General features: G+C 33.0%; 1 protein-coding gene across 2 annotated transcripts; it reads left to right on the top strand.

The window, feature by feature from the left end:
* The first annotated feature begins 256 nt into the window (after positions 1–256).
* Positions 257–27,330, top strand: LOC136271339 (uncharacterized). Of its 2 annotated transcripts, XM_066071198.1 has the most exons (6): positions 257–341; positions 15,121–15,297; positions 15,402–16,072; positions 17,171–17,236; positions 26,898–26,936; positions 27,073–27,330. In XM_066071198.1, exons 2-6 carry the CDS (start codon positions 15,239–15,241, stop codon positions 27,132–27,134), a joined length of 897 nt encoding a protein of 298 aa, XP_065927270.1. In that variant the 5' UTR covers positions 257–341; positions 15,121–15,238; the 3' UTR covers positions 27,135–27,330. The 2 variants fall into 2 exon arrangements, with proteins under 2 accessions (XP_065927270.1, XP_065927269.1); XM_066071197.1 differs by lacking the exons at positions 26,898–26,936; positions 27,073–27,330 and having other exon boundaries at positions 17,171–17,469.
* Positions 27,331–27,342: the final 12 nt, after the last annotated feature.

Consider the following 27,342-nt stretch of genomic DNA (forward strand, 5'->3'; position numbering starts at 1 on the left):
TTATATTTTTACTGGACACTGAGAAAATACTTTTGTGATTTGGATATATATATATATATATATATATATATAAATATATATATATATATATATATATATATATATATATATATATATATATATATATATATATATATATATATTGATGATTTTTATTGATTTCCATTGGCAAGTCCCAATGATCCTTCCTGGATCCACCAATGCAAAACTTAAAAATAGAATATTTAGCGGCATATGATTGGTTGAAAAAGTAACAGAGATGATGATGTATACTTAAGAGTTATCCTTTACAAACAATGATGTGAAGTGCATAATATGGGACAAGCAGGGCATGTCAATACGTAAGTCTTAGGCTAAATTTTTAACTTTGTGAACCTTTATCCTTTTGTTACGCTATAAAAGATCTCGTTTACTTTATGTTATTCAATAGTATTCCTTTATTGATTATTTGCATTATCTAATACGTATTTTTTCATGAATTTATTCAAAACGAAAGTAACAATTTACGCAGTAGTGTTAGGCGAATGCCCGTGCTGAAACACAAAAAGCAGTGATCGGCCATATCATTTCGACTAGCATTGAATGCACGATGTAGTACATAGACGGCTGCTATTGGTAAAAATTAACGCGGTCAATGTTTCAATTTGATAATTATAAGTAGTAGAGAGTGATCAATTCTATGCTCATTTGAGGTGCAAATTTTTGAGGTGCACAAATCTGAGGTGATTTATACATTCGGATGTTATCCGGATGTAAATTATGATAAAAATGAGGTAATGAAAGGAACAAATCCGGATGGTAATTAGTCATGTTTAGGCTGAACTGTGAACAGTGATCTTAATTAGATGATGTGGGGAAAAACCCCAGATGATTATGTTAATATATTAGGTCAATACGGATTCAAACTTCAACAGTAGATGATACATGTAGTGACACTGAATTAAAATGAATGGGAATTTATCAATCGACAGATATTGTTTACACAAATAAATCTTTTTAAGTTCTTTTAACTCCTGCAAATGAATTTACATATGTGATTGTATAGATGATTATATCTATCACGACTTTCACTTAAAGAGACAGTACAGCTGAGAACATGCATATGAATAACTTCAGATTTACCTATTTTATCGTTAGGAAATAAGAAATAACGTTGATTGTAATAGTTGAAATACATACAAATCCCTTTCACATACTTTTTTAACGTAATAATGAGCGTCCGGAAATTTAAGGGTCTTACAAACCGGTATAATCATATATCGTTTATTTGTACCACTTGAAATTTGATAAACAGTAATTGACACGTGCTGAAAACTACAAAATCTACGTCCGATTACGGTCATCATGGTATACGAGGTTAAAAGGACTCTCTAAACGGAACATATCCTCATTTAATCGATAATTTTATAAATGGTTTACCAATTCAATTCATTTTAAAATGAACAGACATAAATATGTCAAATAACCCCTCAAATGGCCTCATTTACAAAAATTGAATTTAGGTTGTAGCAACTCATATGATAAACACCGAAAATACATGCTTACACAAAAAATAACTGTGGTTATTTAAAAAACTTTGAACAATATTTACCTTGGAGAAGTAGAAAAGACATATCATGTCAAGGAGAATCTTCGCGAACCCTGCATGTGTTTTGTTTACATTAAATACGCATGCGTAAGAGTATAGAAGGCTTTAGTCCGTAGCACGTTGCGATGAAATATGTGATAGGTTATGTGTAATTATTAATTTTAATGAAATAATTAGAATTATTTCATGAAAAACTTTGTAATTTTCTGAAAGTGTATACATTCATGAGAAGAACAAAAATACCGAACCCGATCGGATTTTTTTTCAAGTCGGTTTTTTTATAAAATGCGTCGTAGGCGTACTGTCTCTTTAATCCTTATGTACCTCAATAGAATCGTTGACTAAGTCAACGTGTAAGGATGTTTTTTATGATTTTGCAAATAGTATTTGAATTAGCATTGGTTTTAAAATAATTGAAGTAACAACAAACTAAAATAACATTAAAAGATCTTTATTAATATAAAACCCTTGCATTATACACCCAACATCAAATTAGTAAAACTTCTAGGATGGATAATAAAAAACAGTAAAAGAAACTATGAAATGGGGATATATGAACATGAGAACCCCTGTTTTTCATAGACCCATCCACGTGTCACAGCGCAATCATTTAAATATTCTGAGATTGCCCCAACTAAAAACCAAACGGTAGAATTTAATATGTTTAACATATTAGTTAGGAAAGGGTATTACTTATCATATATAACAGTTTTAGAAAAAAAAGCTATTGTGGTATTTTTTTATCTGCTTCAAAGAGCGGAAAGTGACAGTTTCCTATAAATTCCTATAGTAAATGTACGGGTTTTTTGACATGGCCCCTAAAAAGAACCAGATGGTCGAAACTTCGCAAATGAACTTGAGTTGGTGTAAATGACATATGGTTTAAAAATAAAGAGTTTAGCAATTGTAGTTTTCCCGCAAAAAAACCCAATTTGGCCTCCTTAAATGAAAATGAAATCAAAGTAAATGCATTTTTGTTCAACCGAACTTACTTTATTCACATGAGTACGTATATTAATATTAGATTGGGGGTATAACTAGTAAGCATTTACTCGCAGATTTCTTGTTATAATTATGAAAAAAAAAATTAAGATACCATAACATTCATAAATGCGAACAGTATTCGTTTGGTATCATAGGTTTCTTCTGTTGATCTTTGTAAGTCGGTAACTTTTCACTGCAGAATTTGATTTCTATCGTTTCATATCAAACAAAAAAAACTAACACAAAACTTAGGTCATTGCCGTTCCGCCAAGATCGGACAAATTATAATATTAAGCTGTGGCGTATCAGTCTAATTTTTTTTTTTACGCAGGACTGGGGTAGATCACGGTCTTCGTCGAATTTGGGGAAAAAACCTTTGATTTCTTCGTTGACATTTTGTTTTGTTTTACTCTGATAAATTTACATATATAAAAACAGATACATAAACATTTACAGATATCTAATAGGGTTGATGTCACATGTACCAGAATGCTCATTCCTCTTAGGCACCTGATCCTAGTTCTATCTTTTCAGAGATCCGTGTTCCTCTGCTTTGAATTTGTATTTCGTTTTATGGATTTTTAAGATGGTTGACAGTTTGTTATTGTCATTTTCCATGTACCACTTACTTTATATACGGGAGTTATATAAACACCTCGCATACTTCATTAAAATACTATCCAGGGCTTTCATTATACCCGCACTTTCTAAAGAAAGTTCGGGTATATTGTTGTTACCCTGTTCTGTCTGTCCGTCCGTCCGTCCGTCTGTCCGTCCGTCCGTCTGTCACGTTTTACTTTCTCAAACTACTCTTACATCTTATAAACTATCAAACTGAAATCTTGGAGTTTGATTTGGGGTATCATGTTGTTTTGTAAAAAGGTTTCAAAACTTCTCTGTTAGTCCTTGGGGTCAAATAATTGGTAAAAAATGACGTTTTTTCACAAAAAACCTTCTTCCTCCAACTCTTCCTACCTTTTTAACAGTTGACAAATCATCTTTTGGAATATGTTTTAGGGTATCCTATAGATGCGCAATAAGGTTGCGGAGTTTTCAATTTTGTCCTGGGGGTCATTTAATGGCTGAAAAATGACGGGTTTTTTTTTTACAAAAAAACTTGTTTCAAAAACGTCATTTTTTTTTGGCAGTGGCCAAATGATCTTCTAGAATATGATTGGGGTGTCATATTGAAGTGTGATCAGGTTCCAGAATTTATTTTTTATTAAGGGGATCAGTAGGTAACAAAATATGACGTTTTTTTGCAAAAAAAAAGTATTGTTCCCAGAACTCCTCTTACTACTTTTGGAGTAGCTATGTCATCTCTTGGGATACAATTGGGGCTGTCCTATAGATGTGCAATAAGGTTTTAAAAATTTAAATTTCATCCAGGGAGTCAAATAGTAGCAGAAAATTGACGTTTATCACTAAAAAAAACCCATAGATCCCAGAACTCCTCTTATGATTTAAAGGATCGACACATCATATCTTGGGATATGATAGGGACTGTTCTATAGATGTGAAGTAAGGTTTCAAAAATTTAAATTTCATCTAGGGAGTTAAAAAGTAGCAGAAAATTGACGTTTATCACTCCAAAAAACATAGATCCTAGAACTCCTCTTATGATTTAATGGATCGACACATCATATCTTGGGATATAATAGGAACTGTTCCATAGATGTGCATTATGGTTTTAAAAAATTAAATTTAACCCTGAGGCCCATTACCTACATACCTTTTAATGCCCTTTAAGGATCAAGAATATATATGGTTAAGAGGTGGGGATCTCAACCGTTTTTGAGATATTCCTGCACTTCCTGTTCGAGGGGATCATGACCACCCCCGGGGCCTATGACCATCATACCGTTTGATGCCCCTTGACACAAGGAACAAGAATATATATGGTTAAAGGGTGGGGATCTCAACTGTTTTGACGATATTAAGGGACTTGCTGTTCGAGGGGGTCAGGACAACCACAGGGCCCATGACCAACATTTCATTTGATGCCCCTTGACATCATAAACATGAATATATATGGTTTAGGGGTCATAATTATATCAGTTTCTGAGATATATGGTAATTTGAAATTCCTTGGGGTGGGGATGACCCCAGGGGTCATATCTAACAAACCAGTACGTAGCAGTCAATATATGATTATGAAAACCCTATATTATTATCTTTGTTTGTTTTCAAGTTACCATTTACAACAGAGTCTACGATTCTTCCTAAAAGGTTCAATGTTAGACCCCACAGCCTTTTGACACCCCCCCCCCCCCCGAAAAGTGGTTGTCTAACCCAAAATGAGAAAAATCAAACCATGGTGCACAACTAGATATGCAGGCCTATCATATCCTAAAGTTTTGTACAATTCTGTTCAGCCATTTCTGAGAAACAGGTTCAGAGCTGGGAAGAAGAAAAAGAAGAAGACGAAGAATTATAATACATGTATTAAGAACCCTAAAAAAACAATAAGTCTCCAAATTTCATTCGGGAGACTTAATAATAAAGATTAAATAAAGATAGGATCGTCAAACATCAATAATTTAAAGATAATTGACAATTTCTGATTCTAAGGGGGTCAGGATTATCCCGTAGGGTCATGACTTACATGCCATAATGATCTGATGCGCCATGACCTAAGGAGGAATAATATCTTTGGATTAAGGTGGGGATCTCAATGGTTTTTATCAATATGATATTTGATAATTTCAGGAAGAGCACTTGGGATCATGACCTACATACCATCTGAAATGCCTTAATCAAAGAAACAATAATATAATATGTACATGATATATAATTCAATTTAAGAACCCAGATATAGATCAATCATCTATGTTTTGTAATACTTCGTATGTATATATACATGTATGAGTTTGTGTTTTGTTCTATACTATTCATGTTCATGACTGTGGTATGGCTTAGTTTTATTTTAAATTACATTAAAAAATTGTCAAATATATCACTTGGAACCCCCACCCCCAAACAAACTCAAATATAAACTGTTCTCCCCCCCCCCCCACCTTAATTGTCGAATGATCTATTAAAATCAAAATATAATTTAACTGATAAAAAATGTTATTCTTAAAAAAATTACATTACACCTTGCATAATTGACAAATGATCTATTGAGATATGATCAGAGGTCATATTTCTACCTTGGGATCAATAACTAGTATTCATTGACAAGTTAAAAATAATAACTACAATAAATGATTCAAATTATAAATGTTTTTACTCCACATTCACCCCCCCCCCCACCACCCCCCCCCCCCAATCTAACCAGTGGTTCTAAAGATTCAGTCTTCTTAATACATTCTTACATGTGTACAGTAGCAAATTTTAAATCATTTCTTGATTACTTTTTCTCTCCTGATGCACATTAACATTTTGGAAATTGCTTAATTCAATTTTTAAGATTTATAATTAAAACAAAATGTTATATGCATGTGTTATTCGCCTATTTGGGGCAATTGTAAAGTCTCCTAAACAAAGCAGTGTCATCATTAGGCTAGGAATTACCCACATGGATCAAACATTACATATGAATAAGATATTAAAATAATTTATTATTTCTAGTTCTAGAATGTCAAAGTGTCTCCAAGGGGGCATAATCTATATACAATTTTACGCGCAATGACACAAAGAGCAAGAATAATTAATTATATGGTTTAAGGATGAGGATCTCAGATCTCAGAAGTTAACAAATTCATACAGTGTATCATCATTTCCTATTTCAGAAGGGCGGGGGGTGGATAAAGACAACACCTCATTAATGTACTTTACACCATTTGATGCATTATAATGACATTAGAAGATATTTTGTATTTTCCTGTTTCGTGGGGTCAGAACAGTCCCATAAGGTCATGACCTACATTGTATTTGATGCATTATAATACATTAAGAAAGAAATACTCCTTCCTTCCTATTATAACTCATATAAAAATGATAAGTGTCTACACTTACTTACATGTAATACACAAATTTAATACAGGGTCAATATGGGGTCAACTCAATACTGCAAGTCTGACAAATGAAAAAAATAACTTTTGGAATTAAAATTACAGAAACTTTACAAATGTGATAAGATAGGTAACGATGATAAGCTTATTTAAATATTAAAAGATGATGATACAGCATGCTGTCAAAGGAGATCACATTTAGAAAGTGAAAGTAGAACTTATGTATGCTGGTATCTCATTATATTGTGCTACTGCTACTACATGTATTATGCTTACCTATATTGGTCAACATCATAATGATAATCCAATTAAAACACAATAATGAATTCCTTTAGCTGATCTTAACTATTCCTTTTCTGCATATAGAAAACACATACATGTATGTGTACACATGAACCCAATTAATCGAAGAGCTGGGTAAAACTAGTACCCGTTATTGAGACCTGCAGACCTGTGTTATGTACGTAACTTCAGACAAAGATTAGTTATTTGTAACATGCATGTATTTTTATAACCTATTCTTCAAATCCACTTGCACTATTTTATTAGGTAAATAACAGCTTGAAGGTGGTGCAGGACACCTGCATATTGTAATGTATACGTCCTATTGAGATAACAATAAGGTATATTAAATATTAATTAAATATTTACCCCCAAAATAATGTTACCTAACATTGAAGCGCAATGGGTTAGAGCGTTTACATGTCTGCACAGGGGCCAAGCCCGTTTTAACATTAATTTCAATGTAACCATAAATAAAGAAAGGGGTCGAACTCCGACCCAGATAAAAAACTACCAGATCGCTTCAAAAGCCTAATAAATCTTTTAAAATCTCACATCAAACGCACGCTACTTACATCCTTAAATTCCGATAAAATTCCGTAAATACTCTCCAAACTGAACTTTTATTCTGCAGCCACATCAACTTCTGACCAGACCGGCCATTTTGACGTCTTCGAGAAAGACTGATTCTGATTGGACCATCAGGAATATTAACCAATGAAACTGAGTTTAAACATTTTCTATCACAATGGCCGGTCTGGTCAGAAGTTGATGTGGCTGCAGAATAAAAGTTCAGTTTGGAGAGTATTTACGGAATTTTATCGGAATTTAAGGATGTAAGTAGCGTGCGTTTGATGTGAGATTTTAAAAGATTAGTGCGAATTTTTCTCGGCTTGTTGCATTACTGCTGCTGTCATAGGCAAAATCCCATCGTGAGCCCTGGACCGGTAAATGTCCGAGTAAAAATAAACTGGCGACTTCGAGAGAATAATGACGTATATCTCCGCTATTTTAAGACCCATCAACTTGAAATTCGGCATGAGTGTATCTTAGACATTACTTTTCTGATAAATATATGCATATTGCAAGTGTTGTAAAAAAATAATTGATTTATTAGTCTTTTGAAGCGAGCTGGTAGTTTTTTATCTGGGTCGGAGTTCGACCCCTTTCTTTATATATGGTTACATTGAAATTAATGTTAAAACGGGCTTGGCTCCTGTGCATGTCTGTAAGAGCATTGGGGTCCAAGGTGTATTTTTGGTAATTTTACTATTGATATACATGTACATGAATTTTCAGGGGGGGGGGGGGGGGTCTGGACCCCTCACTCCCACCCCTTCTCTAGATCTGTGCACACGATGATGTACATTGGGCACACAGAAGCAAATCTCAATCCGGCAACCGCCACGGGGAGGGGGCATAATTTAATTTTTAATTATGTTTGTAATAATTATTGATTAACTGAAAATTCACTGCAAACAGTTCAACCTCAAATTGCACATAAAGTGCTGCTCATGTGTATTATCATATGGGAAGGGATCTCATCCTTCAGTTATGCAAATAGTTATTTTTAATTATTATACTTTCATGTTAAATACTGAAATCTCATTGGTTTAGACGCAGTTGATAATCCGTTCTATTACCCTCAGCGTTAGCAACACACTTAGCGACGGGTAACCCAACAAATTGTTACATGCGCATAAATTATGCGCGTACGGTTTTGCCGTTGAATTCACGTCATTTCTATATAAAATCAGTAAAACAAAAATCTCTAAAATTAAGCCATTCAGTATAATAAAATAATAAGTGCCTGTTTGGGAGGATAACAGTTGAAATTGACACCCCTCGAAAGCCATTGTCAACCTCCGCTTCGCTTCGGTTGACAATGGTTTCCTCGGGGTGTCAATTTCAACTGTTACCCTCCCAAACAGGCACTATTTATATAATGTATAACAGGAACTTGCATGTGGCCTTCATTTTTAATTAAACTGGTACAAAACAGTGTTATTTAGGGGCAAACACTTGGTGTGGGTATTACTGTCTAATGACAGCATCTAGTTTAATTTGCAAAGCAACATCCCGTATACGTTTAAGTTTTTCTATCAAAAAATGTTTTAATGGATATCGATTTTTTAAAGAAATATGAGATACAAAGCGTATGATCGTCATTGATTAATCAATCGTTAACAACTATTGCAGAGTGGTTTCTTCAGAAAGTTTTTGAGGCTTTGCATATTTACGAAACCGAAGGCTTATACATTTATATTGAATAGCATTCTACCCATAGTGCTTTAACTGGTTTAGAGAATAAAACGTTTGGTGTTTGTCAAATACCAGATCATTATACCCGCACTTTCTAAAGAAAGTTCGGGTATATTGTTGTTACCCTGTTCCGTCCGTCCGTCCGTCTGTCCGTCCGTCCGTCCGTCCGTCCGTCCGTCCGTCTGTCACGTTTTACTTTCTCAAACTGCTCTTACATCTTATAAACCAGCAAACTGAACTCTTGGAGTTTGATTTGGGGTATCATGTTGTTTTGTAAAAAGGTTTCAAAAATTCTCTGTTAGTCCTGGGGGTCAAATAATTGGTAAAAAATGACGTTTTTTCACAAAAAACCTTCTTCCTCGAACTCCTCCTACATTTTCAACAGTAGACAAATCATCTTTTGGAATATATTTTAAGGTATCCTATAGATGCGCAATAAGGTTTCGGAATTTTCAATTTTGTCCTGGGGGTCATTTAATGGCTAAAAAATGACGTTTTTTTACAAAAAAACTGGTTTCAAAAACGTCATTTTTTTTTGGCAGTAGCCAAATGATCTTCTAGAATATGATTGGGGGTGTCATATTGAGGCGTGATCAGGTTCCAGAATTTTTTTTTTTATTAGGGGGATCAGTGGGCAACAAAAAATGACGTTTTTTTGCAAAAAAAATACGGTTCCCAGAACTCCTCTTACAACTTTTGGAGTAGCTACGTCATCTCTTGGGATATAATTGGGGCTGTCCTATAGATGTGCAATAAGGTTTTAAAAATTTAAATTTCATCCAGGGAGTCAAATAGTAGCAGAAAATTGACGTTTATCACTAAAAAAACAAACATTGATCCAAGAGCTCCTCTTATGATTTAATGGATAGACAATCATATCTTGGGATATGATAGGGACTGTTCTATAGATGTGCAGTAAGGTTTTCAAAATTTAAATTTCATCCAGGGAGTCAAAAAGTAGCAGAAAATTGACGTTTATCACTTCAAAAAAACATAGATCCTAGAACTCCTTTTATGATTTAATGGATAGACACATCATATCTTGGGATATGATAGGAACTGTTCCATAGATGTGCATTACAGTTTTGAAAAATTAAATTTAACCCTGAGGCCCATTACCTACCGGTACATACCTTTTGATGCCCTTTAAGGATCAAGAATATATATGGTTAAGGGGTGGGGATCTCAACCGTTTTCAAGATATTCGTGCACTTCCTGTTCAAGAGGGGTCATGACCACCCCCGGGGCCCATGACCTACATACCGTTTGATGCCCCTTGACACAAGGAACAAGAATATATATGGTTTAAGGGTGGGGATCTCAACTGTTTTGAAGATATTAAGGGACTTGCTGTTTGAGGGGGTCAGGACCACCCACAGGGCCCATGACCTACATAACATTTGATGCTCCTTGACATCAGAAACATGAATATATATGGTTTAGGGGTCATGATTATAACAGTTTCTGAGATATATGGTAATTTCAAATTCCTGGGGGGTTGGGATGACCCCAGGGGTCAGATCTAATAAACCCTATATATTGCCAGTAACAGCCAATATATGATTATGAAAACCCTATATTATTATCTTTGTCGGTTTTCAAGTTACCAATTACAATAGAGTCTACGATTCTTCCTACAAGGTTCAATGTTAGACCCCCCACCCTTTTGACACCCCCCTCCCCCCCTCCCCCGAAAAGTGGTTGTCTAACCCAAAATGAGAAAAATCAAACCAGGGTGCACAACTAAATATGCAGGCCTTACTAGATATGCAGGTCTATCATATATCCTAGAGTTTTGTACAATTCTGTTCAGCCATCTCTGAGAAACAAGTTCAGAGCAGGAAAGAAGAAAAAGAAGATGAATAATAATACATGTACCGTATTAAGAACCGTACGAAAACAATTAGTCTCCAAATTTCATTCGGGAGACTTAATAATAAAGATTAAATAGAGATAGGATCATCAAACATCAATAATTTTAAGATAATTGACAATTTCTGATTCTAAGGGGGTCAGGATGACCCCTTAGGGTCATGACTTACATGCCATAATGATCTGATGCGCCTGCATGACCTAAGGAGGAATAATATCTTTGGATTAAGGTGGGGATCTCAATGGTTTTTATGATATTTAATAATTTCAGGAAGAGCACTTGGGATCATGACCTACATACCATCTTAAATGCCTTGAACAAAGAAACAATAATATAATATGTACATGATATATGATTCAATTTAAGAACCACCCATATATAGATCAATCATCTGTTTTGTAATACTTCCTATGTATATATACATGTACATGTATTAGTTTGTGTTTTGTTCTATAGTCTATTCATGTTCATGACTGTAGTATATATGGCTTAGTCTTATTTTAAATTACATTAAAAAAATTGTCAAATATATGACTTGGAACCCCCACTCCCAAACAAACTCAAATATAAACTGCCCCCCCCCCCCCCCTCCCTTGTCGAATGATCTATTAAAATCAAAATATAATTTGGGTGTCTAAAAACTTTTATAAACTGGTAAAAAATGTTATTCTTAAAAAAAATTATATTACACCTTGCATAATTGACAAATGATCTATTGAGATATGATCAGAGGTCATATTTCTACCTTGGGATCAATAAGTAGTATTTATTGACAAGTTAAAATTAATAACAATAAACGATTCAAATTATAAATGTTTATACTCCACATTCACCCCCCCCCCCCAATCTAACCTGGTTATAAAGATTCAGTCTTCTTAATACATTCTTACATGTGTACAGTAGCAAATTTTAAATCATTTCTTGATTGCTTTAATTTTCTCTTGTAATTCACATTAACATTTTGGAAATTGCTTAATTCAATTTTTAAGATTTATAAACAAAATGTTATATGCATCACTTCCATGTGTATTCGCCTATTTGGGGCAATTGTAAAGTCTCCTAAACAAAGCAGTGACATCATTAGGCTAGGATTTACCCACATGGATCAAACACTACTGTATAACATATGAATAAGATAAAATACATTATTATTTCTAGTTCTAAAATGTCAGGGTGTCTCCAAGGGGGCATAATCTACATACAATTTTATGCGCAATGACACAAAGAGCAAAAATAAATTATATGGTTTAGGGATGAGGATCTCAGATCTCAGAAGTTAACAAAATATACAGTGTATCATATCATTTCCTATTTCATAAAGGCGGGGGGGGGGGGGGGGGGGGTTAAAGACAACACCTGGGGGTCATTAATGTACTTTACACCATTTGATGCATCATAATGACATTAGAAGATATTTTGTATTTTCCTGTTTCGTGGGGTCAGAACAGTCCCATAAGGTCATCCCTTGACCTACATTGTTTTTAATGCATTATAATACATTAAGAAAGAAATACTCCTTCCTTCCTATTATAACTCATATAAAAATGTCTACACCTACTTACATGTAATACACAAATTTAATAAGAAATTGTTTATACAGGGTCAATACGGGGTCAACTCAATACTGCATGCAGTCTGACAAATGAAAAAAAAAATAACTTTTGCAACTAAAATGACAGAAACTTTACAAATGCGATAGGATAGGTAACGATGATAAGCTTATTTAAATATTAAAAGACGATGATACAGTATGCTGTCAAAGGGAGATCACATTTAGAAAGTGAAAGTAGAACTTATATATGTATGCTGGCATCTCATTATATTGTGCTACTGCTACTACATGTATTATGCTTACCTAAATTGGTCAACATCATAATGATAATCCAATTAAAACACAATAATGAATTCCTTTAGCTGATCTTAAATAATCCTTTTCTGCATACGGAAAACACAGACATGCATGTATGGGTGTAGCTAAAACGCGGAACGGAAAACGGAACGGAATGGAAAATATCATTACGTTTATCGCTTACAAAGGGTATAGACTGGCCAGAAACGATTTACTTTGTATCTTTTATTTATATCTAATGAATGATTATCAACACATTGTTATCTTATTAATATTCATATGAATGTCTATAATCAATTATAGCATTGTATTCATTCGGCTTTAGTTGAGTACGGAAACGGAAAAATCAAATGTATATGAATTGTGAAACATTAACATGATTAAACGAGCAAATTAGCTATAACTTTTTACTTATTTTTCTTATGTGGTATTGCTAGCATATCAGCGTAACGTACGCAGTTAGTGAAAGCGTTTTATGCGTGTTTTGAGTATTTTTATATTTCAAATATGATGTACATGTATATACTTACATCAAAATTGAATTTTCGGTGTTCTAGACGATCTTTTATCATACAGACGATACAGTATCATTGAGATGGAAGAAAAAAACCGTAGGACTGATGACATTAAAAATTAAAATACAGTAAACATTAAAATACCCGGTAATTTGTGGAACTAGTATTTTTAGCAATGTAATTTTGTTTACGTTTGCATTTCTTGGCAGTTGTTTATCCCTCCAGCTATATACATATGATCCAAATAGAGAGCTCTAGACGTTGCCTGGTTTGATGTTCCGATTATATATTGGGACTATAGTCTGTCGATCCCAAAATATTCATGCAGCACATTTGGACGATTTATAATGGAAAATGTTGACATCTTTTCTCCATTTGGAAGTCACTCAGATGACCTTGCACAATTTTTCAACACTATCATCCGGGTCTGTTGAAATGCAAAACTCCGTAGACTTCTTTATTTTTAGCCGTGTATTTATACCAGCTGATAAGCTAGAGAGGACGTTTTAAAGAAAGAATAATGAGAATGTTTAATGCTTCTAAAAGAGAATCGCTTGAACCCTGAGGTATTAATAAATATACAGCAAACAGTGAATCGAGGATATTTTGGGACAGAATATAGTGGTCAATGCATGTACTGTTAATTTTGAGGAAATAAATATTCTTGAATAAATAATCTAATATTGCTAATCTTTCAAAAAAAATTAAAATGGTACATAAAGTATATCGTTTTAGCATGATTAACAAATCTATGAGGTAAATAACATTAGATAAGATTTCCGTTTTCCCTTCCGTTCCGCTTTCCATTCCGTTTTCCGTTCCGCGTTTTAGCAACACCCATGTATCCCATCTAATCGAAGAGCTGGGTAAAACTAGTACCCGCTAATGAGACATGCAGACCTGTGTTGTGTACGTAACTTCAGACAAAGATCATTCATTTGTAACATGCATGTATTTTTATGACCTATTCTTCAAATCCACCTGCACTATTTTATAAGGTAAATAACAGCTTTAAGGTGGTGCAGGACACCTGCATATTGTGATGTACATGTATACTTTCTATTGAGATAAACAATAAAGTATATTAAATATTGATTAAATATTTACCCCCCAAATAATGTTACCTACATGTAGCATTGAAGCGCAATGGGTTAAAGCGTTTACATGTCTGTAAGAGCACTGGGGTCCAATGTGTATTTTTGGTAATTTTACAATTGATATAAATGAATTTTCATGGGGAGGGGGGGTTCTGGACCCCTAACTAATTCACTGCAAACAGTTCTACCCCAAATTGCACATAAAGTGCTGCTCATGTCACGATGTGTATTATCATATGGGAAGGGATCTCATCCTTCAGTTATGAAAATTATAAATTTTAATTGTATTACCGGAGCTTGCATGTAGCCTTTATTTTTAATTAAACTGGTACAAAACAGTGTTAATTAGGGGCAAACACATGGTGCGGGTATTACTGTCTAATGACAGCATCTAGTATTTTTTAATGTAATCAAATTAAACTCTCATTCCATGAGCTGCACCCTTATATTTTTACCCCTCAGTTTAACACTTTAATTGTTGGATGAAAATCATATCCAACTACAAATCATGAGATCCTATATATTGCAGTTCTTTACATCTTATGCCGGGCATTTATTTTTCATCATTGTTAATATAAAGAGGATGGAATTCAAAGTTTTTTTCACTTCTGTATATTAATTGTCATAGCGGGGCCCTTCTTGACTGGTCAGTTTTCTAGTTGTCTTTTGAAAATAAAGGTAATATATTAAATAGTGGTTTTTAATTTATCAAAGCTGGACCTGTAACCGGGACTTAGCCATAAAAGTGTTAACACGCAAGAGTTACAGAAAACAGGTACACAGATACAGAAGACCGAAATCTAACACAGTAACTTTGACATAACCTTTTATAATGGGCACCATTCACGGAAAAGAGAAACCTGCAGAGAAACCATATCCTGAATACAGCAGGTAATAGCAGCATTTGTTATATTGTCCCAACATACTATTAATGTATATTAACGGAATTTATTTGAATGATTCAATAAAATAATATTCAAACATTTTTTTTCAAGCCCGGGCAAAATATTCGAGCATCAGCAAATCGAAGATAGAAAGGCAACAAGTGAGCCACATGGTGCATCAAATGATGCTATTAATTTTTTTAGACTTGCCTGTCTCCTACTAGATGTTTGTTCAGATGCTATGAGAGACCTACTGCGATGCAAAATAAGTAGTAAAGAGGACATTCTAACTAAAACAATTGCCAAACATCGACAAAATTTTAAGACCCTGCATGACAGTCAAAAGAAAATATTGTTTCCATCCAATGGTTTCGTAAAGTACCATTTACTTGACTTTACAATGATGTATTCCATTGCTAGAAATGTATGTCCTGATAAAATAGAACCAAATCCTAACAACAAAACTAAGTGGGGAAAAACACCAGCACCTGGTGATAAAAGTCTTCTTGCTGCCATAGAAACAATTCGAGGATGCAGAAATATCTTTTTTGCACATGCTACAGAAGCAAAACTTCAAGATTCGAAATTTGAAGAATTGTGGACCGATTTAGAGTTTGCCGTGAACAAGATTTATGAGTCTTTGGGCCAGTTTGCCGTATCTACTACCTACAAAGCGGACATACTTAATTTAAAAACGATGACAATGGACCAAAAGTCGAAAAATTTATTGCTGCAGCTGACAGAATTGGAGAGAAAATGGAATGATCTTATCGAAATGGAGGGTAAATATATTTTTGAACATAGTAATAAACAACGTTTACATGTAATAGTATAGACCTCATAGCAGTTTAAAGTGTTTTGCTGTTAAGGTCTCGCCTATGTAGACGTACATCTTGCCTCGCCGTGTTAGTCGGTCGCGATGATATTATCAAGTTTTACGTACCTTTTTCATGCCAGGAGAACACTAACATCAATCAAACTGGTCAAAATGTAATTTACAAACATAATATGCACATAAAATAAAAATAAAATGCAGAAATTCCAAAGATCACGAAAGGAATACTACACGTCGACCACGAGTCTTAGGTGTGCAATCGGGTGTAATAAAATCAAAGGGTTTATATACCAGGCCCCGCCGTCACCAAAATATTTAAATCCCTCAGCTCAGTCCTCAACTCAAAACCTTAAAGGAAAAGTGCATGAATTTGAGGTAAAAACTCAGACTTGAGGCTGAGTAATGACTTGAGGAAAGTTGGTGACGGCGGGGCCTGGTATCTATTTAGGAGCGGTGTTCAGCTTTAAGATGTAGTAAAAGAGGGCCTTATGTAGTAAGAAAAATTTTTCATATTACATAATTAAGTTCAATTAAATTTCATTGTGACTGCAGACACAAATTCCTGTTAAAAAAAAATACTGAAAATTTGTAATTATTAATTGAGTACTTTTCAAAAGTAAACAGTCACTTCGACAATATATAATATTTTTAAGATTAGTAATAGAGGGTCTTATGTAGTAAGCAAAATTTGCCATATCGCATAGTAAAGTTAATTTAAATTTTATTTTGACTGTGGACACAAACTCCTGTTAATAAACAACTGAAAATTAAAAAGTGTTGTCCTCTGCTAAATTTTAGGTAATGAGGTAATTTGTTGTTATAAATTCAAATTTTTTGGAGAGTTTTGTATAAATTAACGAATATACATTACAATACATTTAAAACGGGGCAATATATTGCTGAAAAGTTAAAATGTTTTTTTTAAGAAAGTGCAAAACCAATGTGTTATCTAACATAAAAAAGAACATTTTCGACACTTTTTGATATGCCAAGCAGTATATGCCTAGTTTAATAACATTGTTTAAAATACACTTCTTTTTTACAGTGAAGACGGATCTGATATTAGAAGAATTGATGGATATGAGAAAAAACTTTAAAAAGACACTTTCTGGTAAAATTTTGGCAATATACATATTATTAACAAACGATAATAGAAAATGTCACTGTTTGACACGTATTTTTCATGAAAGTCACAACTTACATGTGGTAATGCGTTTTTGAAAAATACGCATTTTGAACATTTTTTTTTCAAAGTATGTCAGTTTTGGACCAAATCAACCCACTTGAAAGCAAAAAACAAGCATAAGGGTTCGTTTTTAATTCCACTCAATCTGATAATCTTAAATATAATTTTTTTTTGATATATATATATATATATATATATATATATATATATATATATATATGTGTGTGTGTGTGTGTGTGTGTGTGTGTGTGTGTGTGTGTGTGTGTGTGTGTGTGTGTGTGTGTGTGTGTGTGTGTGTGTGTGTGTGTGTGTGTGTGTGTGTGTGTGTGTGTGTGCGTGTGTGTGTGTGTGTGTGTGTAATTTAAAAATAATAAATATTTAGAATAAAATCACAAATTATATTTAAGAATATCAGACTGAGTGCAATTGACACATTACTACATGTACTATTTAGTGCAAGTATAATCATACAGTTTTTAGACGGGGTCACGTGACCCCGTCTATTGGTTTACTGTCAGCCGAAGTCTCAAACCGGAAGGCACCCGTATAACACATGAATTGAGTCTACGCGTAAGAAAATAGTGCAGAAAGTTTTCATGCATTTCAGTAGATATGTATCATAAAACACGCATTAAATCTTTTTAAGTCCTCTGTGTATAACCAAAATTCTATTTAGAAAATAAACAAATAGTTTTATTGATCAAAATATTCTTGCTCGGGTTCAAATGTGGAATGAGTTACGTAACTGAATGCACAGCGCCGTTGACGATTCAGTTGGTGTACGAGCTCATTAATCAATAGAAGAGGTTGATGGTGGAATCGAAATTAAAGTTCCACACGCAATGTGCCATTTTTGAAAAGTTGTGAATTTTATTAATCTTTCACCTGAATACTACCAAACTTCATGCGCAAACCGAAGTTAAAATTGGGACGTGTTGTACACAGATGGTTTACAAATTAAATAGGTGTTTCATTGGCTTCCAGTCTACTTGCGGTATGACTGCTGTTCGTCTCTAAAGGAATTTCGTACAGACAAAATAAAAACAAGTATGAATTTGCCTTCTCGTTCGTTGGCTCTTTATTTGATTAAACTGAATTTAAATTTTAAACAATGCATTGTAAGCAACATCTATAATAGAGTATACATTTTGGAAGACCTACACATCATATAATATATACAATCTTATCGATTGAAGAACCAAGTTAAATGTTAATGTTCATGTTTTCCGGCTTAGTTGGAATCAGGCTTGGGGTGAATTACATTGTAAAATAATGCATTACATTACCATTGCTTCATGAATAAGGGCATTAAATTACCATTACCATTACTTAATTTTCTTGAAGTAATGCATTACTTTACCATTACATGAGTAAAGTAATTCATTACCATTACTTTGTGAAAAGTCAATAAGTTTTAAAAAAGTAATTTAAAAACTAAATAAAGAGTTTTTGTAAATATTTCGTTGATAAAACATGCTTAAAATATTTACAGATTCATGTTCATGTTCACTAACAGGTTCAAATTTAATGACATACAAGATTGCTGTTGCACTTGTAGTTCTCAAAGTAAGGTTGGTCCCGTAACATTTACACGCTAATTGCGGAGTTGACAATCTCTGATTTTTGGAGTATGATTTTTAATGAAAGGAACGGTTGTATCGTAATTTGTGTAGGTGATGCACGAGTTTACACAAAAAGTAGTAAGTGGCGAACGGATTTATTTTTACCTATTAATTTTGCATGAATCGCAAATGAAGAAAATCGTATCAGATAAGTCGGTCTTAAAAATCAAAATGGCGACCACGACAAATCTTTTTATTTTCAAAGTTCTTGGAATCTTCTTGCAATAAAATATTTCTAACGTCAAGTGCCTGTGTTTGTTATCGGTATACAAATGTTCACTTTGTGAATTCAGCAGTTTTAGAGTTTTCGGGGTTTTCATAAAACTTTTATTACGGATACCGTCCGACTTGTGGATTTTCCCTTGGATCAAAAAATTGAATAAATCTAATGATTAAAATCATCTACTTTGATATAGTTGTTTGATTTTCCCGGTTATTAGTAACTTAAAAAATTTTTCCTTGGGGTCTTATTTTACATAATATACCGTTGTGTCAATTTTCAACAATTATGAAGGCCGGGATTGAGTAAAATTTAGACAAAGTATCAGAGAATTGCAAAAAAAGCCGAATAACCTTAGATTGTAACAACTAATTCAAACTCATAAATTTTGGAAGCATATTCGAGGAAATCCAGGACAATTACAAATTCAAACTTTCAAGACCCCGTATTTCAGTACTCTCAGTACTTTCATTATAATTTTGTTACTGATTGCATTCATAGTCAAACGAATTCAATGGTAAACTTAGTAAATATGAAATCATCTTGCTCTTTGGTAACAGTATACACCTGACACATAGTATTGGGGAGCGGGGACGGGGAGAGGACACTTTTTTTCTCGCAACAGACATTTTTCTTAACTTTTTAGGCGGAAGCGCCTATTGCAATTGCTTTTATGACCATCTAAATCAAAGGTCAAATTCCTGCCCTTTTTTATGGTAGCTCTATCTGTTCTATCGTTTAATATTGATAATAGAACTGTGGTATGTCTCAAACTTTATACTTCATAGTGTTCAATTATCCATTGAAAATGCCTATAGCAAAGATAGCAAGTGGTAGATCTATGAGTTTACGTTTTTTATAGTACAGGAACGAACGATAACTCTTGCGATGGTATGCGACATTTATAAACAAAGGATAAGCACGGAGTCTGATGCCTGTAGATGAAATTGCGAGGGAAAAAATAGTTCAATTTGAAATTGCGTGTTTATGAGTACAAAAGGAAAAATTGATAGGGAAACAGGTACTGAATGCTTTTCTTAAAACAACGTTGTGTATAAATCTATTTAAAAAAGATTATTAGAATGATACCATGCATATAAATTATTTGTAAACATGCCAACGTTTCGCGTAGTAATATCGGACAATACTGCATATGCAGTGTAAACATTTTGTGAACAAGCCCGCGTTGAGAACAACTGGTGACTGTCCATCTTCGACATAGTAAGGTAAGTTAGGTAACTAATGTGTTATTTCTCATTGTTTAAACGTTTGCCTCGTCATTTTAGATTTTCGTGTTACAATAATGGTGATAACGTTTTCTTGATCGAGGAGCTGGTACTTTCTTAATGCGAAAGTCCTCTGACTCTTATCCCCGCTTGTATATTGTGACGTGCGGAGGAAGCATGTCACAGTGTAAAAGCGGGGGTTAGAATAAGAGAAATCTCTGATAAGTACATAAATTTTATGAAAGAATTTATATTGTTTGTGTTAGGCATTCATCGATAATTCTGAAATGTCGGTCTATAGTTATGATTACTGTACAAGGCGAGGCCTATATGATTTCTTTAAAGATTACAATTTAGCACAATGGAACCACATATAACGGAAGATAAAGTTTCCTTTTTATAAGTTCATATAGTGATTTTATAATACGTTACGAAGTGCACTGTATGATACAGGGTTCATTCATTTTTTGCTTACAAAAAATTACAATATTCAGCTTGGTTTTAAAATGATTCACGAATGATGCAAATGGATTTCCTCTAAAATATCTCAAATACAGCTTTTAAGTATCATACAAGATGTAATTAATTGGTTGATATCATAAATAATCCAGATAGGCTATTACAAAGATATTTAATTGAACATTTAAAAGAATTAACATGATTTATCCTTTTACCTACCATATTTACCTGTATCTCAGAATTACGTCATCATTACTCTATTATAAATGAAAGTGACTTAGATTTCCTATGAAAATTTCTCTACGTCATAATTTATATGATAATTTTGATGACTGCATCCTCTTTTACAATTTTAAAATTTTCAATTCATGAGAACTTTGACTACATACCGGTATATCTTTGATCTACCATGTTCATGATTAATTGCAATTCCAAAAAAACTCAATTATATACCTGACAATGATTATAGGTTATAACCTAACATATATTTATTTGTTCTATATGTATTTGTTCTTTCAGATGAATGTCAAGAAACTGATTACATTAACTGACAAGAGGAGACAATGAGAGCCCAACATCATTCTTCATTCTTTTGGTGAAGGGGAGAGTTGCTAAATTTGGGTGCACAGCAAAATTCAAGCAAAACAAAGAAAAAGACGGATGCTGTAAATGCGGTGTTGGCTTCCCAGTTCAGCACTTTTAAAGAGGGACAAACATTGCACATTTGCAACTTCTAAATGGAAGCAGGGCATCTCAAATATGCTGGAATCCTCATCTTAATGGCCTTAACACCATTTTCAAGGTTAGTAAATACAACTACATTTAATTACAATATTCCCCGTGGTTTTCTTGTTTAAGTATGACTAATTATACCCATGCTTGGAAGGAGAGGGGTATATTGTTTCTTGTGTGTCTGTTTGTCTATAACACAAATTTTGTCAAAGATTTCTCGGCAACAATCGCAGATGCTTGAAATTTTAACTCGGTCTTTGTTAAGGCATGCCATACGTAGTGATGAAACGATTGTCGCCGATGATCGATTATATATCGTTCTGAAACCCCCGATGCTGCTAATTGATTTTAAAATAACAGTCGCCGACATCGTTAACCAAAAAAAAAAAATCCAGAATTTGGTCAGTTTTTGGTTACGATTTTAATATCTGCATTTCAAAAACAAAATGGCGGTAGTTGATAGCGTGAATGGGAACAGTAACAATTTTCAGAGAAATAAAGGAGATCATCCTCAGGAGTTACATTGTCAGATATCTGGGAGTTTTTTTATTTTCTACAAATTAAAAAAAAAACCCTCAAACGGATATCAAGTTGGATAGCAAGTCACAGACAGTGTAAAAATTGCATGACTGGAAAAATACTCTTTCTTTTCAATATTCAAATACGCTTACAGATTTTTATAGTTATCAAGTGTTTTGTTATTTCAAATAAATCATTTTTAAAAACTGCAGAAAATTATAGGATAAAGCAATAGTTACCTAAACGCCCCTAGTTTTAAGAACTGCATACAGAGTGTTGGTGGTGATGTTAAAAGTATTTAATTAGATTTTAAAACATTCTTTTTTGGAGACATTATAAACTAAATTTCGTTACTTGAAATTCAGATTTACTTAACTCTGATCAAAGGAAGCAATCAATACACAAGTTATTAGTTGTAACTCTGCTATATTTATAATAAGCCATTCACTTTTAACAATTATGATAATTCCTATTATAATCGATTATTAATCGATTACATGTGTCCGATTATTTCCGATAATCGATTATGGTTTTTGGTCCGATTGCCCATCACTAGCCATACGGTAGGATTCATTTTTCAAAATATTTAATGTCACCTTCCCTTACATGTAAAGTTAACTATGCTTTTTTGTATACGCATCAGAGCAGAGGTATCACTAGTGAGCATTGACTCACAAATATATCTTGTTGTCATATCTTTAATAATATAATATATATTCTTGTTTTAAATGCAATTATAAACTGAGGAATTTTGGAGGAAAAAAAATTAAAATTTCATTTACAGTTCAATCACTATATTTTTAATTACTTGTATGTAATATACCGAAATAACCTCACAAATATTGATAATTCATATTGTGTGATCTTCTTATATCCTTTATATCATCCTTTATTTGCAAAATACATGTATACCTTTATAAATAAATTATTTAAGGTAAAACACACATAAATTCAAAATATTTTATAGATTAATTTTATTTTAAATCCATGTTTTCTTTATTGGAGGTCAAGTATATTGTATTGAAATATTGCTTGATAACATATCCATTATTCATTTTCATCAACACATTTTAGAATATCCTGCTGAAAAAGACAGCTGTCATTGGTATAATGGATGCAAGTCAACACTAGTGAATTGAAATTGTTGATACCACAAATGGCACTCTCTAGGATTACACGCTTTCCAAAAACACAATTACGCCTTGCAGCTATAAAGGGATTCTTTGGAAGTCTGTGTTCTGTAATGGGGGAATTTCTCTTGAAGATTCCATTAGTATTAAAATAAAAATTTAAAAGTTAAAAGTTCAAATGCCTTCAGTGCTAGAGACCTGTGATTTGACAGCACAACATCGAGCAATTGTAAAGGACACATAATTTGTACACTATTGAATATCAATCTATAGTTATCCATAAATTACTTGGCTTTTACATTGTATATGTATTGTCATTCTCAACATTTGCATATATGTTTGATATTTGGTAAATATATGTATGGTGTACAGTGCAGTAAGTAAATACATTCTTTCTAAGTTTTAAACATTTGTCAACAAAATGTATGAACTGCAATCTGAGGGTCATTTAGAGGTCTGCAATTCTCCACATATAAAATGACTTTGAAATCAACCTGTTACTGTTAAACTTGAGAATATACTAAGAAAACTTCAAAATCTCTTTATTGATTACCTTTTTTACTACACATTGTCCATATATTTTGTGTATTATTCTAAAAAGCTGATTTTTCAATGGCTATTGCTTCTCAGGTGAGCAAAGTGACACACAGATTACTTGATTGTGTAAAATACTGTAATCAAGTGATGTACAAATGTAACTTCTGTATATTGGTGAAACATTATTGTAAAGAATTAAATACTGCAGTCTCAGAAGTTCAGTTTACTAAATTCTAGTACTATAATATTCTTTCATCATTTTGATGTCAAAATGACAATTTTTAATAAATTGGCATAATAAATGAAAATGTATTCCTGTAATTTCAGCTTGCATATAAATATTAATTGTTATACGAATGTACTTCACAAAATAGATGTTTTGATGTTTAAATTGCTTTTCTCATCTAATCTTTATTGAAGGCATGATCCTGACTAATCTGGTGCAGTAACTGAGTATTTCCAGATTAACTACATGTTTATACCTTAATTGACACATTAGAATGGTGTTTTCTGTTATCAAACGAATTCTTAAAAAGAAAATAGTTATAACACTATTACATTGACAACTTGCAATCATGCTTCCGTCTATCAGTACTTTCAGTACTTTGATTAGATATAAAATTGAATTTTATTGAGTTGAGCCCCTACTTTTTCATGAGCCTGGTAAGTTTTTTAAAGAAATATAGGAAAAATAACAAAATTAATTAAAAAAGAAGTATAAGGAACTACTTCCCTTCCCACAGAATAGGATTTGAGAAACCTGTTTAGGCATTTAAAGATATTGGGGATGAGTGTGTTCCCATCCTCCTACTTTAAAACAAGAGGCCTATGGGGTCACATCGCTCACCTGAGCAACAATGGGCGTTCAAAAGATATTGTGCCATATGGCCCTCGGTAAAATAACAAAAATAATAAATATTGTAAAGTATTCGAATTTTACACTTATTTTTGCATACACGTAATCTTTGACATTGTACCTTCATGAAATACTGTTTTTACTCAGAATAAGAAAATTCTACGCAAGATAAAGAACTCAATATATTTGGTAGGGGTACACTGTTATATAATTTCTAATTCTCTGTATTTTCGTTCTGCCCCCTCCCCCACTTAATAAAGCGATCAAAATATATGAGAGCATATAGGTACATTTTCTTCTTCAACTACTCACAAGTTATTGTATTTTTTTTAAAAATATAATAGTTATTGTATTTTATCAATAAAATCCTACATGTATATATGTGAAGTATATATGCACCTCAATGCGCTCAATTTCTCAAATTAAAAATATTCAACAATTTAAGTTGTCTTCTCCATTATAATTAAATGACTGTTGTTTACCTCGCGTAAACTCGTGACTTTTATAACTTTACTCATACTTGATTGATGAATACACTGGAATGAAAAATGTTGTCACGTGACATGTTAAAGAGCTATAAAAATCAATGTTACCGTATTGACAGGCACATAACTCTAATTTACTATCATAATGGCCCACCAATTATTTTCATTTTTATTCAAAAATAACAAATGACTACAAACCAGGATATTTTTCCGCTGTAATATTTTCTTAGGAATAGCGATAATTCTTTTATCCCCGCAACAGAAATGTGTCAGAACTATGAAAACTGTTTTAACGATGTCGTTTTTATTTACTCACATTTCACATTATTCATTGTATAAAGAGGGGGCCCCAGAGAGTAGTTATATACAGCATATCATTCTTTTGTGCACAAGTATTTAACATACTCTAATTCATATAGAATTTCTAATGATCAACCAAAATTTCAGCGTCAATCGTAGAATTATAAGCAACATGAGCTCAAAATTTTGCTAGGTTTGAGTCATATTTTGTTCACATGAGTTTATTCAATCAGCTTAAGATCTTTAACTTGGTATTTCCTATTCGGCATTTAAAATGGAAAAAAATGAAAGGCCTCAGATCTGTGTACAAGCATAGAATTGTGAGCAAATCTTTGTATCTTGCTTTTAATTCGAAGCTTAACACTCAAATATGGTAAGTAAATAGAAATTGTAAACAATTAAACACAAGAAACATGCACTATAACAAATAAAGAACACAATTTATTTTTCAAAATGAATCATATACATGTATATACCTACATATTTCCGTCAGCGATATTAAACTCTATTTAAACTGAATAAACTCGAGAAAATGCCGAGCATCTCAACAAAACATATTGCATTATTCTACCATTACGCAAAAGATGATACCGAATTACCGATAGCCTAAATGCATTGCATTTTAGTTCTTAATTCTTAATACATCAGATGTTACTTAATTTGCGCAGGTAAACAGTAAACTGTTTGATTTACCGAAGTCTCTGTTTGATACGATACGTAAAAATCAGGATATACAAGCGACCGTTCCCAGGTTAAAGCAAAGCATAAATGAAAACGGAACGAAAATCACAACAAGCTAACACCACCGTCATATGTGAAAACTGTCAACGCATTGAAATATTTAGCCTCAATTTACTTCACAAAATTGGCACCAATGTATTTTGCATGTTTCAAAGATTCCCTTCGTACATGAACTGTTGCACAACAAACAAATCCATCATTGTCAGATCGACCCATTTATCATATAGTGTCATGGCTGCTTTAAACAAAGAACCTCGTTTTAGAATTATGGAATACGAGTCTTAGTAAAATGGGTAAGCAAACCCGGGCCGGGGCAAAATAAAAGCCGGGGCAGATCGGCAATCATCAATTCCAATTACGCATTATTTTGCAGCAATATTTACAGCGAATATAAATATACTGGTCAGTAAATATCTTAAAATTTTAATGATATTGGCAGATTAATAACTGTCAATCTTTTGTTTTGCCCTGGCCCTGTCATGCCTACCCATTTTACCAAGAAGTTCAAAATGTGAAAAGTGTACAGACGGACAGACGGACGACGGACAAAATGTGATCAGAATAGCTCACTTGAGCTTTCAGCTCAGGTGAGCTAAAAACGATGCATACACATGTATTACTTACATGTATCCTTGCAGTGTTATCTTATTCAAAATAAGGCAAACTTATATAAATGTTGTGTATAAAAGCTTCAGATCATAACATGATTTAAAATCAGCATCATAACGTCATTTATATTTATAAACAATTTTCTTTCAGAAAACAAAGAGCCAGGTAAAACGGATGATGTTAATTTAGGTAAACTAATTTTTAAAATAAATTATGCATTTAAATAGCAGTTTATTTTGAATTTTCAATTGAAACATACACCATACGTAATGTAAAATGTTTTGGATACAGAACAACATATTGAAATTTGAACATAATGTTGTAGGTCAAACTAAATCTTATTTGGAAAACTCTAGGAAAGAAAATAATTCCTTCACCGAAACATAAATATACCGAAAAGTAGAACAATTGTTAAAGGGATACAAATGCGTTATCTTAGTTGGAAAAGAAGGAACTGGCAAGACGTCGATGGCAGTACGTTTGATGTTCAACTACAACCAACGTGATGATTTTACAGTCCGCAATTGCATCGTCCATCACATTTCTGTAAATACGTTGATACTCAAAAATATCATTTAGTATTTATTGAAAACGT

This window comes from Magallana gigas, chromosome 9, assembly GCF_963853765.1.
Source record: "Magallana gigas chromosome 9, xbMagGiga1.1, whole genome shotgun sequence".
Lineage (NCBI taxonomy): Eukaryota > Metazoa > Mollusca > Bivalvia > Ostreida > Ostreidae > Magallana > Magallana gigas.